Below are 17377 nucleotides of genomic sequence, written 5' to 3'. Positions count from 1 at the left end.
CCCTGCAGCCCACCAGGCCCCTCCGTCCATGGGATTTTCCAGGCAAGAGTAATGGAGTGGGGTGCTATCGTCTTCTCCAGTGGCTATATGCATGTAATCTCAAAACATTACTGCATGGAGAAAAAATTACCAAGTAAGAAGTATGATATAATTAACATAAAAATTCACTCTATATTTTAACACAGGAAAAAATCCTCTACATATATATGTGTAAAAGTATGGAAAAGATCTGGAAGAATGAACTCCAAATTCCTAACAGATTATAGAGTAATGGTCAAAGGGTTTTTAACTGTAATACTCTAATTCCTTAAAAAGAATATATGAATATATGAGTTACACAATTTAGAAAATATTTAAAATGTACAAATTTCCTAACTGGAATATTGGTAATATCCTATGACTCTCTGGACAGATCCCAGGATATTTTATCCAAGCTAGAAAGTACTGACGTGCACTGAACCACCTCCATAAAAGGAGTTTGGCAATAGATAAAAAGGTATTATCATGTGATAGAAATCAGATCATAATGATATCTTCTATATTTTAATTTTGGCAAAAGTATAATCAGAAAATTATAATAATTCTATAGTAGTATAAATGAGAAAGAAGGTTTTAAGAGTATTGTATCTCCTTTTTCTTTATTACCTAGCACTTCTAGTGAAAAGAAAGCAAATACATGGCATCAAAGTCAAGCTAAATGAAATTTAAAAGAGTACTATTTTTGGCTGTGCTGTTTAAAAAAATATTGGAACTGTAATTGAATGAAAGCATACATGTGCAATTGTCAAAAGTCTGATTTTATATCCTAATTGAAAGAATAAAAAGTCTTCCAGAATACAAGAAAATAAACAGTACCATTAAGACTTTATTTTTCTTGTTTAAATTATTTGTCCATTCTCCAGAGAATATTTAAACATTATGCCCACATGTTAAGAAATTTGAGTAAGAAGGGAAGTAATAAAGAGCTGGAAAATAATTGCATTCCTAAGTTTGATATAAATAATTTTAGCTTACCTCTCTATTATAATAATTTAAAAATCATATTCACAATAATTTTTAACTTTAAATATTTATAGATATAAGTCTATAAATTCTACCATTCAGTAGTAGTTCTTCCAAGTTATCAGGATTTCGAGCAAGCTGTAGGATCAAAGCAGAACCCCGAACCTTGTCAGGAATATCTTCATATAATAACTCGATGTACTCATCCATGTCATTAATGTTAGCAACTTCATCAATCTGAAACAAAGGAAGAGGAAGGAAGTACTCTAAAAGAACAGCAGCACTTAACAGAGTTGTCAAAGGAATGATAGTTTGTGATCAATATATTGCCCTTGACAATGAGACAAGTTTTCCAAGGACTCAGAGTAGCAATCTTTTTGTACATAGTAGCAATCTTTTTATACAGGGAGAGATTAGATCTTTGGGTGATGGAACTTCAATATGAAAATAGTCATAAACCATATGATAAAAACGGGATGTAAACAAACTCTAAAATTGGCCTATTTATATTAACAAAGTATCTTAAATGTAATGTAAAATAGTTTCTACCATAATATATTAAACACTATTTTAAAACACACTGCAATAAGAATAGCTAATACTTTTCACAACTTATCAAAATAAATTGTCTAAAAAACATACCCAATAATTTTTCCTTTATTAAATATTTATTTTCTATCTTTTTTGGGAACTTTAAGTTCAACCACTTCTAAAAATTCCACCCTTGTCTAATGTAACTGTATGAACTACTGATGGTAAAAGCATTACCTTACAATCAGTTCTCTATCATATAAAAATACAGTCTTACCTCCATTCCTTCAAAAGGAGGTGGATCTTTAGGCTTGCTTGACTTCTCTTTTTTTTCTGTAAAAAGATTTTGTTTTAATGAGAAGAACCAGGATTTTGGATTTCTGGCTAATTTTTATTTTCAGCAGCTGAGTTTAATTCTAGCTAAGCTGGGGATCTTAAAATGAATAATTTATGAGGTAATCTTTTTCCAATGTATAAAAAATGCTCATCTATAATACATTTGTTCTAATAAGGATATCCAGGAGAGTTTAATAAAATCTATACATAATCTCCAAGTTATGTTAGGTGGCAATTTAGCTTCCTCATTGTTTAACAGTTTAGGTATGTAAATAGCCAGATTTGTCAACAAGAAGCAAAAAGTCTATTTTGTTTTCTTTTTTTTCCCCTAATTCACATTTAAGGTGAGAACAGGAAAATCAAAAACTAATGAATTAGGTAATAAAAAGACTAAAATTAAAATTAACAAAGAAATTGGAAAAGAAATAACCTGGATAAAGTTAAGAAGCTAAAATACAGTTGCTGAATTTTAAACAAAATTAAGTCCATAAATTAAAAGGCAAATGTTTAATATTTGTGCTAATTTAATCCTCACTTGCTCCCAAATGGATTAAAGAGGCATTAATAGTGCTGAACATAACTTTGAGTCATTTGTTATGTTGAATTATTTGACTAATAGCAGAACTTCGTATTCTAAAAAGAAAATAAAAAAATGCTTCACTGATCTGATCTGGATCAAAAACCTAAGCAATGACTGTACATTAAAATAAGTTCAAGTGATATCAAATTTTTGATTCTAAAATTAGCAAATGCTTTACATATAACAGGAATTACTCCTGATTGTTTTTGGAGGAAGGTAGCCAGTCTAAACAAAGTTATGTTTTCTCAACAGCTAGATTTTTCCTCAAACAGATAATTTATTATGATAGTAGTTTTAATAAATAAAGAAAAAAAAGACTTATGGTAAAGAATCATATAATCAAAAACTACTACCATTTTATTTTAACCACATTTAGGGCTAGGTTTCTGGCTTTGAAATAGTGAATATCAAGTAAAAAGAAAGAACATAGAATCATTTCTAAAAATAAATGATATATGCAATAGCATAGCATTTCATATATGTCTCCAAACATTAGTATCTATATAGAGAAACAATGATTTGAATTTATGATAATATGAAAATTTCCTCATATTACTCTAATTTCTGGGGAAGGAGGTAAGAAGACTGATTTACCCTGAAAACTCAGTGAAAGGGTTCTCATTAAAGATATTTTGTTATTTTATTACAAATGTCCTCAAAATTGTATTAATTTAGCATTAGGGAAGATTAATTTTAACTATATTGTACAACCTACAGTAAGAACACACACATCTTAAAAGCACAGTATTTACTTTTCTCATTTTGAACTTAACTTATTGAAGATATTATCTCTTATCATCCAGTAACACTGTTACAGAAATAGTCCATCATAAAGTAGTTAAAATGTTTAAATAATATTTTCCTCATAGCACTTATTATTAATAATTAATAGGTATACAGCTAAGTAGTTGGAGTGCCAGCTAAGCAGTTGGAAACAATCAAGTTCGAAATGTTTATTGTTGCTTTTAAATAAATTCACAGCTATTCAATTCATTCAACAAATATATATTGATCATATAATGTGTGCTATATATTGTATACAAGGCTAACTAATAAAAGTACGTATTAGGCACAAGGTATTTTATTTGCTATGGATGGAGAGAAATTACTGCTTAATTTTTTTAAAGTGCAAATAAATTTTCTCTTTCATTTTTTCTACTTAATACAATCAAAACTGAAGTATAAGCTATGTCAAGGGTGCCATATCTAGAACTCAGGAATGATAAAAGAAAGATATACGTAAACTTAATAAGTGAATTGAAGCGAAAGTCGCTCAGTCATGTCCGACTCTTCACGACCCCATGGACTGTCCATTAATAAATACTATGAAATAGAATAAGTAACCACTGATTAATCTGAGATAACTTTCCATTTAAATACCTGTACTTTTCTTTTGAGCTTGGACATTGGAAAATGTCTTCTATAAATAATCAATTACTTAGCTCTAATTTTAATGAATTTATTCTTTTATGAGGCAATTAAAGATAGAAGAATAGTAACAATAGAGATGTTTAGGAATGAAAAGGTAAGTTTTCCTAAGAAAGATTCACCAAACATATGCATATCACAAATATTTTAACACTTAAATACTTTAGTAATCCAAATTATCAATTAGTCGTCAATAAGAAATATAGAAAGTATAAATAAGTTGCTCAGGTGGAGAAAACAGGTTTCCAGGCCTCAATTCTCCTCTTTTAGTATTCCAGAATATGAAAGGTATTTGCTTTTTTATTCTTTATTTTATCATATGTGCACACGCGCACACACACACACACACACTCAGTATAAAATAGATCATTTTGTAAGCCTGGAATACTAGTATGTTTGTTTATTCTTTCATTCCCTTAGTCATAGCACTAACAACAACAACAACAAAAACCATCACCATTTAAATATCAAAAGTACAAACTATAGTCAAACAACTCTGGTTTTCTTTTGTTTTTTTCATTGTTTAATTAATTAATTTATTTTAATTGGAAGCTCATTACTTACAACATTGTGGTGGTTTTTGCTATTTTTTTGTTTGGAGGGAATTTCCTGGTAGCTCAGGGGTTAGGACATGGCCCTTTTGTTGCCAGTGAAGTGAAGTGAAGTCGCTCAGTCATGTCTGACTCTTTGCGACCCCGTGGACTGTAGCCTACCAGGCTCCCCTGTCCGTGAGATTTTCCAGGCAATAGTACTGGAGTGGATTGCCATTTCCTTCTCCAGGGGATCTTCCCAACCCAGGAATAGAACCCGGGTCTCCCGCATTGTAGACAGACGCTTTACCGTCTGAGCCACCAAGGTTTTTGCTACGGTTTTGCGTTAAAAAGTTAGCTGTTCTTCTACTTACCTTTTCCTGACATTGAATCACGGCGGTTCTGGAGATAGTACAACAGCTGTTCTACTTCATTTAGCTTTGAGGGATGAATGAGTTTACATTCCTCAACCACCTTCCGTGCCAGGGAAGTTATATCTGTGTTGGCATTGAGACTCTTAAGACGGATGCTGCAGGCAAATCAGAATTTTCCAACTCAGTTATTATTAAAGTAAGTAACAATTTAAACAATATTTCTTTTAAATAAATAATTTATAAAATATTTAAATGTATCTGACATAGTCTCTTTTAGTAACATATAATAAAGTATAAGATATAGCTAGACTTAGAAAAAAACGCAAAACAACGATTTTCCTCAAATTGGACAAATGAGATAACAAAAGGAATGGTAAAGTCTACATCTGACTCATCTAGGGAGGATAGCATATCCAGAGACCAGTTATAAAATAGTCTTTCTGATGTCATATATATATATTTATATCATATAAAGTTTTTAGTTATTATTAGATATGAAAATCCATAGTGACAAAAATAAATCATTTTCTTGACCATATTCACAGTCATAGTTTTCAGTTAAGGACAGAACACAATTTGATTATTCTGATGGAAATTATGCAGAAGGAAAAAAAAAGTAGGATGCATTTTAAGACTTATATGAGGAATGCTGAGGAACAAATGAATATAGTTATATTTGTTAGTACATTAAAAAAAAAACAGGTTCTTCCTCCTTTTTAATTTAGTCCAGGAGATTCACTGCAAGATGAACAAGAAAAGGTTGTTCAAAATCTGGAAACAATTGCCAATTTACATGGATTCATGACAACAAAGAAAGCTACAAGGACAAAAAATGAGGTTCAGGGTGAAGACTCAAACTGGTGGCAAGAGACTCTCGCAAGCATATGCACTCATGCAAGGCTTAGATTCAAAAAGAAAAACGTAAGAAAGTAGCCACAATGCTGAAATACTTCTTAATGAAGATCGCTAGTGAAGATGGCTTAGTGAAAAGGCAGAGGAACCAGAGATCAAATTGCCAACATCGGCTGGATCATTGAAAAAGCGAGAGTTCCAGAGAAACATCTACTTCTGCTTTACTGACTATGCTAAAGCCTTTGACTGTGTGGATCACAATAAAATGTGAAAAATTCTTCAAGAGATGGGAATACCAGACCACCTGACCTGCCTCCTGAGAAATCTGTAAGCAGGTCAAGAAGCATGTTAGAACTGGACATGGAACAACAGACTGGTTCCAAATTGGGAAAGGAGTATGTCAAAGCTGTATATTGTCACCCTGTTTATTTAACTTATATGCAGAGTACATCATGAGAAATGCTAGCCTGGATGAAGCACAAGCTGGAATCAATATTGCCAGGAGAAATACCAATAACTTCAGATATGCAGATGACACCACAGTTCCATTCAGTTCAGTCGCTCAGTTGTGTCCGACTCTTTGCGATCTCATGGACTGCAGCATGCCAGGCTTCCCTGTCTATTACCAACTCCCAAAGTTTACTCAAACTCATGTCCATTGAGTCAGTGATGCCATCCAACCATCTCATCCTCTGTTATCCCCTTCTCTTCCCTCCTTCAATCTTTCCCAGCTTCAGGGTCTTTTCAAATGAGTCAGTTCTTTGCATCAGGTAGCCAAAGTATTGGAGTTTCAGCTTCAGCAACAGTCCTTCCAATGAATATTCAGGACTGATACCACACTTACGGCACAAAGAGAAGAACTAAAGAGCCTTTTGATGAAAGTGAAAGAGGAGAGTGAAAAAGTTGGTTTACAACTCAACATTCAGAAAACTAAGATCATGGCATCTGGTCCCATCACTTCATGGCAAATAGACGGGGAAACAATGGAAACAGTGAGAGACTTTATTTTGGGGGGCTCCAAAATCACTGCAGATGGTGACTGCAGCCATGAAATTAAAAAATGCTTGGTCCTTGGAAGACAGGTTATTCCCAAACTAGACAGCATATTAAAAAGCAGAGACATTACTTTGCCAACAAAGGTCCATCTAGTCAAAGCTATGGTTTTCCTAGTAGTCACGTATATATGTGACAATTGGACTATAAAGAAAGCTGAGCACTGAAGAATTGATGCTTTTTAACCGTGGTGTTGGAGAAGACTCTTCAGAGTCCCTTGGACAGAAAGGAGATCAAACCAGTCCATCCTAAAGGAAATCAGTCCTGAATATTCATTGGAAAGACTGATGCTAAAGCTGAAACTCCAATACTTTGGCCACCTGATGTGAAGAACTGACTCATTGGAAAGACCCTGATGCTGGGAGAGATTGAAGGCAGGAGGAGAAGGGGATGACAGAGGATGAGATGGTTGGATGACATCCTTGACACAATGGACATGAGTTTGAGTAAACTCCAGGAGTTGGTGATGGACAGGGAAGCCTAGTGTGCTGCAGTCCACAGGGTCACATAGAGGCAGACATGACTGAGCGAATGAACTGAAGACGGCTAAGTCTGGGAGAAACTGAAGGTATTAGAGGCAACAGGGACGGAGACCTTAGAAAAAGAGGCGACAGGGACAGAGACCTTAGAAAAATGTCCTGCACTCAGCATCTTTGAAGTCATTATTCAGATACAGATGCTCTCTCCTGAAACAAGTCTAGTAAAGTGATTTGTATATTATTCCCAGTTATACAGTCATCCCCAAATCTGGTCCTTTTGGGATTCTATAAGCTACTGTACAGCTTTTAATACATTCCTTTTACGCTTGACTTTGCTGGAGAGGTTTCTATTGTCTGCAACAAGAATCCTAGCAGTACTCTGTTTATTTTAGTTTTTTCTCTAATTTATTTGGTTTTTTAACTTCCTACCTTTTAAGTCTTTTAAACTGCAGAATTCTTTTGTATAATTTTAGCTGCACATCAGAAAGTAGAAATATAAAGGAGAATTCATCCTGAGAAAAACTCTCAAAGGACCTCTCCATGTTTAATTTTAACAAGGAACTGGGAAATCTTGAGTTTCCATAAATCTGATTGAGAACAGGCACAATAGAAATTCTATAAATGTAATTTTGGAAATTTTCTTGCTAGTCTTTTTTAGAAGAGTTTTAGATTTACAGAAAAATAGTGCAGAAAGTAGAGTTACCATATATGTCCCCACCACCCTCCCTCAATACAGTTTCTTCTATTATCACCATCTTGTGATAACTTTGTCATAACTGATGAATCATTTTGATATACTATTAACTAAAGTATACAGTTACATTAGGGTTCGGTGTGTAGTGTATAGTTCTGTGGGCTTGAACAAATGCCTAATTTCATGTATCCATCATTAAAGTATCACACAAAATATTTTCAACTACCCTAAAAAATGCTCTGTGCTCCACATATTCTCCCCTTCCCACGCCATAACCCCTAACAACCTCTAATCTACTTTTACTTCAGTTTTGCCTTTTCTAGATGGTCATAGAGTTGGAATCATACAGTATATAACCTTTCCAGTCTGGCCTCTTTCATTTAGTAATATGCGTTTAGGTTCCTCTATGTCTTTTCATAGCTTGATGGTTGATTTATTTTAGTGCTGAATAATACTTGACTATATGGATGCAAAACAGTTTGCTTACTCTTTTGCCTACTGAAGGATGTTTTGGTTGCTTCCAATTGTTGATAGTTATAAAGCTGCTATTAAGATTCATGTGCAGGTTTCAGTGTGGACATAAATTTTCAACTCATTTTGGGTTAATATCTAAGAGCAAAACTGTTGGATCATATGGCAAGTGTATGTTTAGCTTTGAAAGAAACTGCCAAAATGCCTTCCAAAGTAGCTGTTACATTTTATATTTTCATTAGCAATGAGTGAGTTTCTGTTGTTCTACATCCTCACCAGCATCTAGTGCTGCCAGTGTTTTAGACTTCGAACATTTAATAGGTCTGTAAGTAGTATTTTGATTTAATAAAGCAGACCTTTTAAAATCATTTTTAGATTTATTTTCTACTATATATGTATATACATATAAACAATCTAATCCATCATCATCTTTCCAAGTAATAGAAAGACTCTATTCTTTTAGTGTGTACATTTTTGTCCTAAATCCTTCCCTTACTAAAAGAGACTAGGATTTAATGTCAAATATATATGACTAGCTGTGTGTTTACTGATTATTTCTTTAATCAAAAAAAAATCTTCATAGGCATCCCATGCCTAAGAAGAAGACAAAAAACTTACCAAAACCGTGCATGTTATTTTCAGATCATAACCATAGGTTTCTCAGAAATATTCAGAAAACTGGGATTCTGTTCAAGGTAGGCTTATATATTCCTTTATCCAACAAGGGAGAATGAAATACATCTTTTGGAGCTGAGTCATAGCACTGACTGCCACTGCATTAAATGAAATTTAATGATTTAATTTCACATCTATCTCAATCTATATGAGTTTCTCCCTCAAAACCATCACCCTAGCCACTGTCATTGATAAATCCTCTTGAACTATTAACAAACCATATTCTCCATTTGGTCTCACAATAATAGTCCTCTCCAAATCTTGAGTGACCAAGGATGACTATCATAAAGGTGGGTTACAGAGGTTTTTTTCCCTTCAGTTCAGTTCACTCAGTCGTGTCCGACTCTTTGCGACCCCATGAATTGCAGCACGCCAAGCCTCCCTGTCCATCACCAACTCCTGGAGTTAACCCATACTCACGTCCATCAAGTCAGTGATGCCATCCAGCCATCTCATCCTCTGTTGTCCCCTTCTCCTCCTTGCCCCCAATCCCTCCCAGCATCAGAGTCTTTTCCAATGAGTCAACTCTTCACATGAGGTTGCCAAAGTACTGGAGTTTCAGCTTTAGCATCATTCCTTCCAAAGAAATCCCAGGGCTGATCTCCTTCAGAATGGACTGGTTGGATCTCCTTGCAGTCCAAGGGACTCTCAAGAGTCTTCTCCAACACCACAGTTCAAAAGCATCAATTCTTTGGCACTCAGCCTTCTTCACAGTCCAACTCTCACATCCATACATGACCACAGGAAAAACCATAGCCTTGACTAGACGAACCTTTGTTGGCAAAGTAATGTCTCTGCTTTTGAATATGTTATCTAGGTTGGTCATAACTTTCCTTCCAAGGAGTAAGCGTCTTTTAATTTCATGGCTGCAGTCACCATCTGCAGTGATTCTGGAGCCCAAAAAAATAAAATCTGACACTGTTTCCACTGTTTCCCCATCTATTTCCCATGAAGTGATGGGACCAGACGCCATGATCTTCGTTTTCTGAATGTTGAACTTTAAGCCAACTTTTTCACTCTCCTCTTTCATTTTCATCAAGAGGCTTTTGAGTTCCTCTTCACTTTCTGCCATAAGGGTGGTGTCATCTGCATATCTGAGGTTATTGATATTTCTCCCAGCAATCTTGATTCCAGCTTGTGTTTCTTCCAGTCCAGCGTTTCTCATGATGTACTCTGCATATAAGTTAAATAAACAGGCTGACAATATACAGCCTTGACGAAATCCTTTTCCTATTTGGAACCAGTCTGTTGTTCCATGTCCAGTTCTAACTGTTGCTTCCTGACCTGCATACAGGTTTCTCAAGAGGCAGGTCAGGTGGTCTGGTATTCCCATCTCTTTCAGAATTTTCCACAGTTGATTGTGATCCACACAGTCAAAGGCTTTGGCATAGTCAATAAAGCAGAAATAGATGTTTTTCTGGAACTCTCTTGCTTTTTCCATAATCCAGCAGATGTTGGCAATTTGATTTCTGGTTCCTCTGACTTTTCTAAAACCAGCTTGAACATCAGGAAGTTCACGGTTCACATATTGCTGAAGCCTGGCTTGGAGAATTTTGAGCATTACTTTACTAGCGTGTGAGATGAGTGCAAGTGTGCGGTAGTTTGAGCATTCTTTGGCATTGCCTTTCTTTGGGATTGGAATGAAAACTGACCTTTTCCAGTCCTGTGGCCACTGCTGAGTTTTCCAAATTTGCTGGCATATTGAGTGCAGCACTTTCACAGCATCATCTTTCAGGATTTGAAATAGCTCAACTGGAATTTCATCACCTCCACTAGCTTTGTTCGTAGTGATGCTTTCTAAGGCCCACTTGACTTCACATTCCAGGATGTCTGGCTCTCGGTCAGTGATCACACCATCGTGATTATCTGGGTCGTGAAGATGTTTTTTGTACAGTTCTTCTGTGTATTCTTGCCATCTCTTCTTAGTATCTTCTGCTTCTGTTAGGTCCATACCATTTCTGTTCTTTATCGAGCCCATCTTTGCATGAAATGTTCCCTTGGTATCTCTAATTTTCTTGACGAGATCTCTAATCTTTCCCATTCTGTTGTTTTCCTCTATTTCTTTGCATTGATCACTGAAGAAGGCTTTCTTATCTCTTCTTGCTATTGTTTGGAACTCTGCATTCAGATGCTTATATCTTTCCTTTTCTCCTTTGCTTTTCGCTTCTCTTCGTTTCACAGCTATTTGTAAGGCCTCCCCAGACAGCCATTTTGCTTTTTTGCATTTCTTTTCCATGGGGATGGTCTTGAACCCTGTCTCCTGTACAATGTCACGAACCTCATTCCATAGTTCATCAGGCACTCTATCTATCAGATCTAGGCCCTTAAATCTATTTCTCACTTCCACTGTATAATCATAGGGATTTGATTTAGGTTATACCTGAATGGTCTAGTGGTTTTCCCTACTTTCTTCAATTTAAGTCTGAATTTGGCAATAAGGAATTCATGATCTGAGCCACAGTCAGCTCCTGGTCTTGTTTTTGCTAACTGTATAGAGCTTCTCCATCTTTGGCTGCAAAGAGTATAATCAATCTGATTTCGGTGTTGACCATCTGGTGATGTCCACGTGTAGAGTCTTCTCTTGTGTTATTGGAAGAGGGTGTTTAAATCCACTTATTTTAGTCAGTCTATAGTAACTCTTTCCAGCTGGCTAACTCTCTAGTGAATATATCCCTTGTCTTGAGCACCTAGAGATTTTCAAACAATAACTACAATTCTCACTTATTCTCATTTCAAGTAACAACAACCAATTCTCACTGGTTGAATAAGGCTGCTGCTGCTGCTGCTGCTAAGTCGCTTCAGTCGTGTCTGGCTCTGTGCGACCCCATAGATGGCAGCCCACCAGGCTCCCCCGTCTCTGGGATTCTCTAGGCAAGAACACTGGGGTGGGTTGCCATTTCCTTCTCCAATGTATGAAATGGAAAAGTGAAAGTGAAGTCACTCAGTTGTGTCCAACTCTTAGCGACCCCATGGACTGCAGCCTACCAGGCTCCTCTGTCCATGGGATTTTCCAGGCAAGAGTACTGGAGTGGGGTGCCATTGCCTTCTCCTACTACTACACTACTAAGAAACTAAAATCTAAATTTCACTTATGAAATGTGGATGCATGAGGTTCTAAAGGCAAAGACCCCTAATCTGCTAGCTTTTCTTTGGAAATCAAATGAATAAAAATATCAAGAGATTTCATATTTTTTCAATATGCATAAAATATAGGCATCAATCACAAACACACAAATGGAAGACAGTATGAGAGAACACAAAAAACTGAGCATGTGAGTTAAAATCTACAGCATTAAGTTTGTGTGTATACATGTGTGTATCTCTTCAATCTAGTAGATTATCTCAGGACTCGTATATTTTTAAAGAACTATCTATGAAATTTAGTGTCCTTCTAACCCAAATAAGAAGACAGACTAGAGATCTTAAGACAGTAGGTAGCTTCTCTTTTCAGGTTGCTGTGTAATAAAGTTTCTTAATTGAAGCACAATTAAAGTTTGGGGCCAAACAATTTTTTCTTAGTAGGTGGCTATTTTGTGCATAGTAGGATGCTTAGCAGCACCTCAGCCTCTATCCACTAGGTAACAATAGCACCTTCCAGTATGACAACCAAAATGTTCCCTGAGGAAAAAAAATTCTAACCAGTTGAGAACCACTGCTATGCATTTAAGCTGCGGTGCTTCTCAGTGAGCTAAATAACATCACATGCACTCCTAGTATCCTGACTATACTTAACTACATTATATTGTACACTATGTACTTAATCACTGAATATACCAAAACATACTAACTTTTTAATTAATTTTCAAGTCAAATATTTTTCTGTAGAGAAGAAAGTTGGGAAACAATATTAGGTGATCTCAGACCCTTTCTTCTTCCACAAAAGTATGGCAAGAGTGCAAGATCATTGCCAGCACAACTGAAGACAAATGAAAAAGGCCAGTTCCCAAGGGATTCCTGAAAGTACTACAAAAGCAGAAAGTGTGTAGAATACTAGAAGATCTAAGGTCAATTCACTGAGTCAGAAAATGCTTGTCCTACTATTAACATCTTTCAGAGGGCTGGATTTTTAAGGGATGAATTCAAGGTACATGTCCCATTTGTGAATTCTAGAAGTCGTATACCTTTCTGTAATTTCAGGGAAGAAAGAACAACATGGTATCAGCTAAAATACAAACTTGCTAAATTAGGCTAAAATGTCTAACATAAACATATCTCATAATTGATTTCACAAGTCATATTCTACTATATGCATTTACAAAATGGGATTAATAAGAACAGGCATTTTTCATTAGGTTCCAATTAAGTTCATAAACATGATTTTCTCTGGAATATACTCTGTATTTATAGCTTAATATAGTATCTGCTTCACTAAGAGTCGAGAGGAATGCCATAGTCATTCATTATCTACACAAATTTAAATAACATCAGATTTCTACAAACTTTGTATAAGGTTTACTACTTTCAAATATGCACAAATGAAGAAAACTTACATTTTTTGGCATTCCTTTCGTTCTCCCAACATGGGATCCCCTGTTTCTCCAAGAATGGTAGCTTCCACTTCATACTGAACAATAAGTGCTTTTTCTGATGGATGTACATCAATATTTCCTCCTTTAACTTTCCTATAAAAGAAAAACAGGATAGCTACATTAAAAGCTCACAAAACATCCAAGGTGTTTATCTAGTTCCTTGTTCCAAAAGCATGTGTGTTAGATTAACACATGCATTTAAATCAGATTTACTCTTGAATTGGGCCAAGAAATAACTCTTTTTCTCCAATTTTATAAACTCTTATGTTACACATATAATTCTTGGTCTTGCAGAAAGTACCTTTATGAAGAGCTCTGAAAAAATACATTTATCCAAAGAATCATGCATAATAGCCAGTGAATAAAAAAAAAATTAAAATGGTTGTGGAGAGAATAACATCAATTGAAAGTCAGAAATTTAAAACCAAAGGCAGCTGCCCCAAAATTTATATTTAAAAAAAAAAAATCAACCTGCTCAATAATTAACCCATTAACTGTTTAACAATTACAAAATAATAGTTATCAATTAACATAATTATATAAATTGAATTAGTACCTAAATCACACACAAATTGTGTAACAAAAGAGAATTTACAAGTTATATTCTATAGTCATGTGTCCAAAATTATAGAGACATTAGCAAGCTATAATCTCTGTGCTGTACATTACATACTTGTCACTTATTGTAAGTTGTTCGTATCTACTAATTCCCTTCACCTATTTTGGCTCTCCTCTTACACTTCTCCCCTCTGGTGACCACTAGTTTATCTGTATCTCAGTGTCTGTTTTTATGCTGTTATACTTGTTCATTTGTTTTATTTTATATTCTACATATAAGTGAAAACATAGAGTATTTGGTCTTTCTCTGCCTGACTTATTTCACTAATCATATTTCAGTAATCATAATATCTTCCAGGTCCATCTGTGTTGTCACAATGATGAATTAATCACTACTTGCTATTGGTCACTTTAACAGCAGATAAAACAAGTTTTATTAAAAGAGATTGAAGAGACTGCAATGGAAGCAAGTAAAATTTTTCACCAGAGCTGGTTATCTGCATAATGGGATCTTTTAACCTAATGGGAAGGAAGAGAAATATGACAACATCTTAAATTCCAAAAATCAGAAACTCAAAGCTTTTCTTCAGTAGGAATAACTGGCTTATTTAAATGTAATTTTAAAATAATTTTTCACTTCAGTTCAGCAACCCCAGTACTGAATTTACATAGGAGGGGGTAACTGAATCCAATTGAAGAGAATCATAAGGATAAAATATAACTGCAGATCCTAGGAGCAACCTCATACTAACACTTTCAAAGTGGGTCTTCCACATATTAACAACTGACAGAACTTCAGAATTCTTTATTACAACAAGGCTACAGATGTAAGCCTTACAAGGTAAGGCTACAGAGCCTTACCCTCTTAAGAGGAACTTAAAAGCCTCTTGATGAAGGTGAAAGAAGAGAGTTAAAAAGCTGGCTTAAAACTCAACTTTCAAAAAACTAAGATCATGGCATTCAGTCCCATCACTTCATGGCAAATAGACGTGGAAACAATGGACACAGTGACAGATTTTATTTTCTTGGGCTCCAAAATCAATGCAGATGGTGACTGCAGCCATGAAATTAAAAGACACCTGCTCCTTGGAAGAAAAGCTATGACAAACCTAGACAGCGTATTAAAAAGCAGAGACATCACTTTGGTGCTGTAATCTATATTAGAACAACAATTAACAGTCAAGTGTAGAGACGGAAATCAAATATACAGAAGCTAAAGTCTAGGTGTGTCAGCAACTAAACTAACTGACAGAAAGATATCCAGATATAAAAAATAAAAGCAGAAACTAGGGATGCCAGTAAAAAACAGAGAATTAGAAAAATATGGATGTGTGTGTATTATATATATATAATACACACACAGATATATACATACATGTTAAAGAGAATGGTACCGCTTCTAAAAGGTAAGATAAATGCATGTAAATTCAAGCTAGCAGTCAAAAGCTAGAGGAACCACAGGAATTCAAGACAGTAAGCAAGTACAGCTAAAAAACAAACATTAATATAGCACTAAAGAAACTATCTTCACTATAAAGAGAAACAGTTATTCCCTTCCTGATGAGATGGAGAGCAACCCCAGTACCGAACTTAAACGGGAGGGGGTAACTGTATTCAATTGAAGAGAATCATAAGGATAAAACATAATTGCAGATCCTAAGAGCAACCTCATACTATACTTTCAAAGTGGGTCTTCTACATATTAACAACTTATAGAAAAGCATAATGGTTATCCTTTGGTTTGATATTTTGCCTTTCCCAAGGAAATTTAAATAGTTCAAAGAACTTCACTATTCCTTTTCAGTTTGGGGGCTTTCTTTTGTACATGTATTTTAAAGAAACTAATTTTATTTATTTACTTACCACTAGTACAATTTGTTTACTGTAGAGAAAAACAGAACACAGAAATTAGCAAAAAGAAAAAATAAACCAAAAAACCCAGGAGAAACCAATTGTTACAATTTTAGCACATATACATCCAGACATTTTCCTATTTATACATAAATAATATATAACCAGAGAATGTTAGCTCTAGAATTTCCTTAAAGAAAAGGCTTAAGGTAGCAATTTGGTAGGGCTGAAACTGTATTTTAATAGCAACTGACATAAGAGTGATCAGATCAGATCAGATCAGTCGCTCAGTCGTGTCCGACTCTTTGCAACCCCATGAATCGCAGCACGCCAGGCCTCCCTGTCCATCACCATCTCCCGGAGTGCACTCAGACTCACATCCATCGAGTCAGTGATGCCATCCAGCCATCTCATCCTCTGTCGTCCGCTTCTCCTCCTAACCCCAATCCCTCCCAGCATCAGAGTCTTTTCCAATGAGTCAACTCTTCGCATGAGGTGGCCAAAGTACTGGAGTTTCAGCTTTAGCATCATTCCTTCCAAATAAATCCCAGGGCTGATCTCCTTCAGAATGGACTGGTTGGATCTCCTTGCAGTCCAAGGGACTCTCAAGAGTCTTCTCCAACACCACAGTTCAAAAGCATCAATTCTTCAGCGCTCAGCCTTCTTCACAGTCCAACTCTCACATCCATACATGACCACAGGAAAAACCATAGCCTTGACTAGACGGACTTTTGTTGGCAAAGTAATGTCTCTGCTTTTGAATATGCTATCTAGGTTGGTCATAACTTTCCTTCCAAGGAGTAAGCGTCTTTTAATTTCATGGCTGCAGTCACCATCTGCAGTGATTCTGGAGCCCAGAAAAATAAAGTCTGACACTGTTTCCACTGTTTCCCCATTTATTTCCCATGAAGTGAAGGGAACGGATGCCATGATCTTCGTTTTCTGAATGTTGAGCTTTAAGCCAACTTTTTCACTCTCCTCTTTCATTTTCATCAAGAGGCTTTTGAGTTCCTCTTCACTTTCTGCCATAAGGGTGGTGTCATCTGCATATCTGAGGTTATTGATATTTCTCCTGGCAATCTTGATTCCAGCTTGTGTTTCTTCCAGTCCAGCGTTTCTCATGATGTACTCTGCATATAAGTTAAATAAACAGGCTGACAATATACAGCCTTGACGAAATCCTTTTCCTATTTGGAACCAGTCTGTTGTTCCATGTCCAGTTCTAACTGTTGCTTCCTGACCTGCATACAGGTTTCTCAAGAGGCAGGTCAGGTGGTCTGGTATTCCCATCTCTTTCAGAATTTTCCAGTTGATTGTGATCCACACAGTCAAAGGCTTTGGCATAGTCAATAAAGCAGAAATAGATGTTTTTCTGGAACTCTCTTGCTTTTTCCATGATCCAGCGGATGTTGGCAATTTGATTTCTGGTTCCTC

At 35.7% G+C, this 17377-nt stretch overlaps 1 protein-coding gene across 3 annotated transcripts in view; it reads right to left on the bottom strand.

Annotated features, from left to right (window-relative positions):
* KIFAP3 (kinesin associated protein 3) overlaps positions 1-17377 on the bottom strand; it is a 152299-nt gene that overhangs the window by 113252 nt on the left and 21670 nt on the right. For all 3 annotated transcript variants that reach the window (XM_086344758.1, XM_086344757.1, XM_086344756.1), the window contains exons 2-5: positions 13496-13627; positions 4782-4936; positions 1811-1866; positions 1098-1239 (exon numbers count right to left, since the gene is read on the bottom strand). In XM_086344758.1, the coding sequence (XP_086200884.1) occupies positions 1098-1239; positions 1811-1866; positions 4782-4936; positions 13496-13627 (485 nt within the window). The remainder of the gene's footprint in view (positions 1-1097; positions 1240-1810; positions 1867-4781; positions 4937-13495; positions 13628-17377) is intronic.

Source organism: Bos grunniens, chromosome 16 (genome assembly GCF_055505025.1).
Source record: "Bos grunniens cultivar Pamir isolate PY7600 chromosome 16, Bosgru_T2T1.0, whole genome shotgun sequence".
In the NCBI taxonomy this organism is placed as follows: Eukaryota; Metazoa; Chordata; class Mammalia; order Artiodactyla; family Bovidae; genus Bos; species Bos grunniens.
This window is presented reverse-complemented; position numbering and strand designations above follow the sequence as displayed.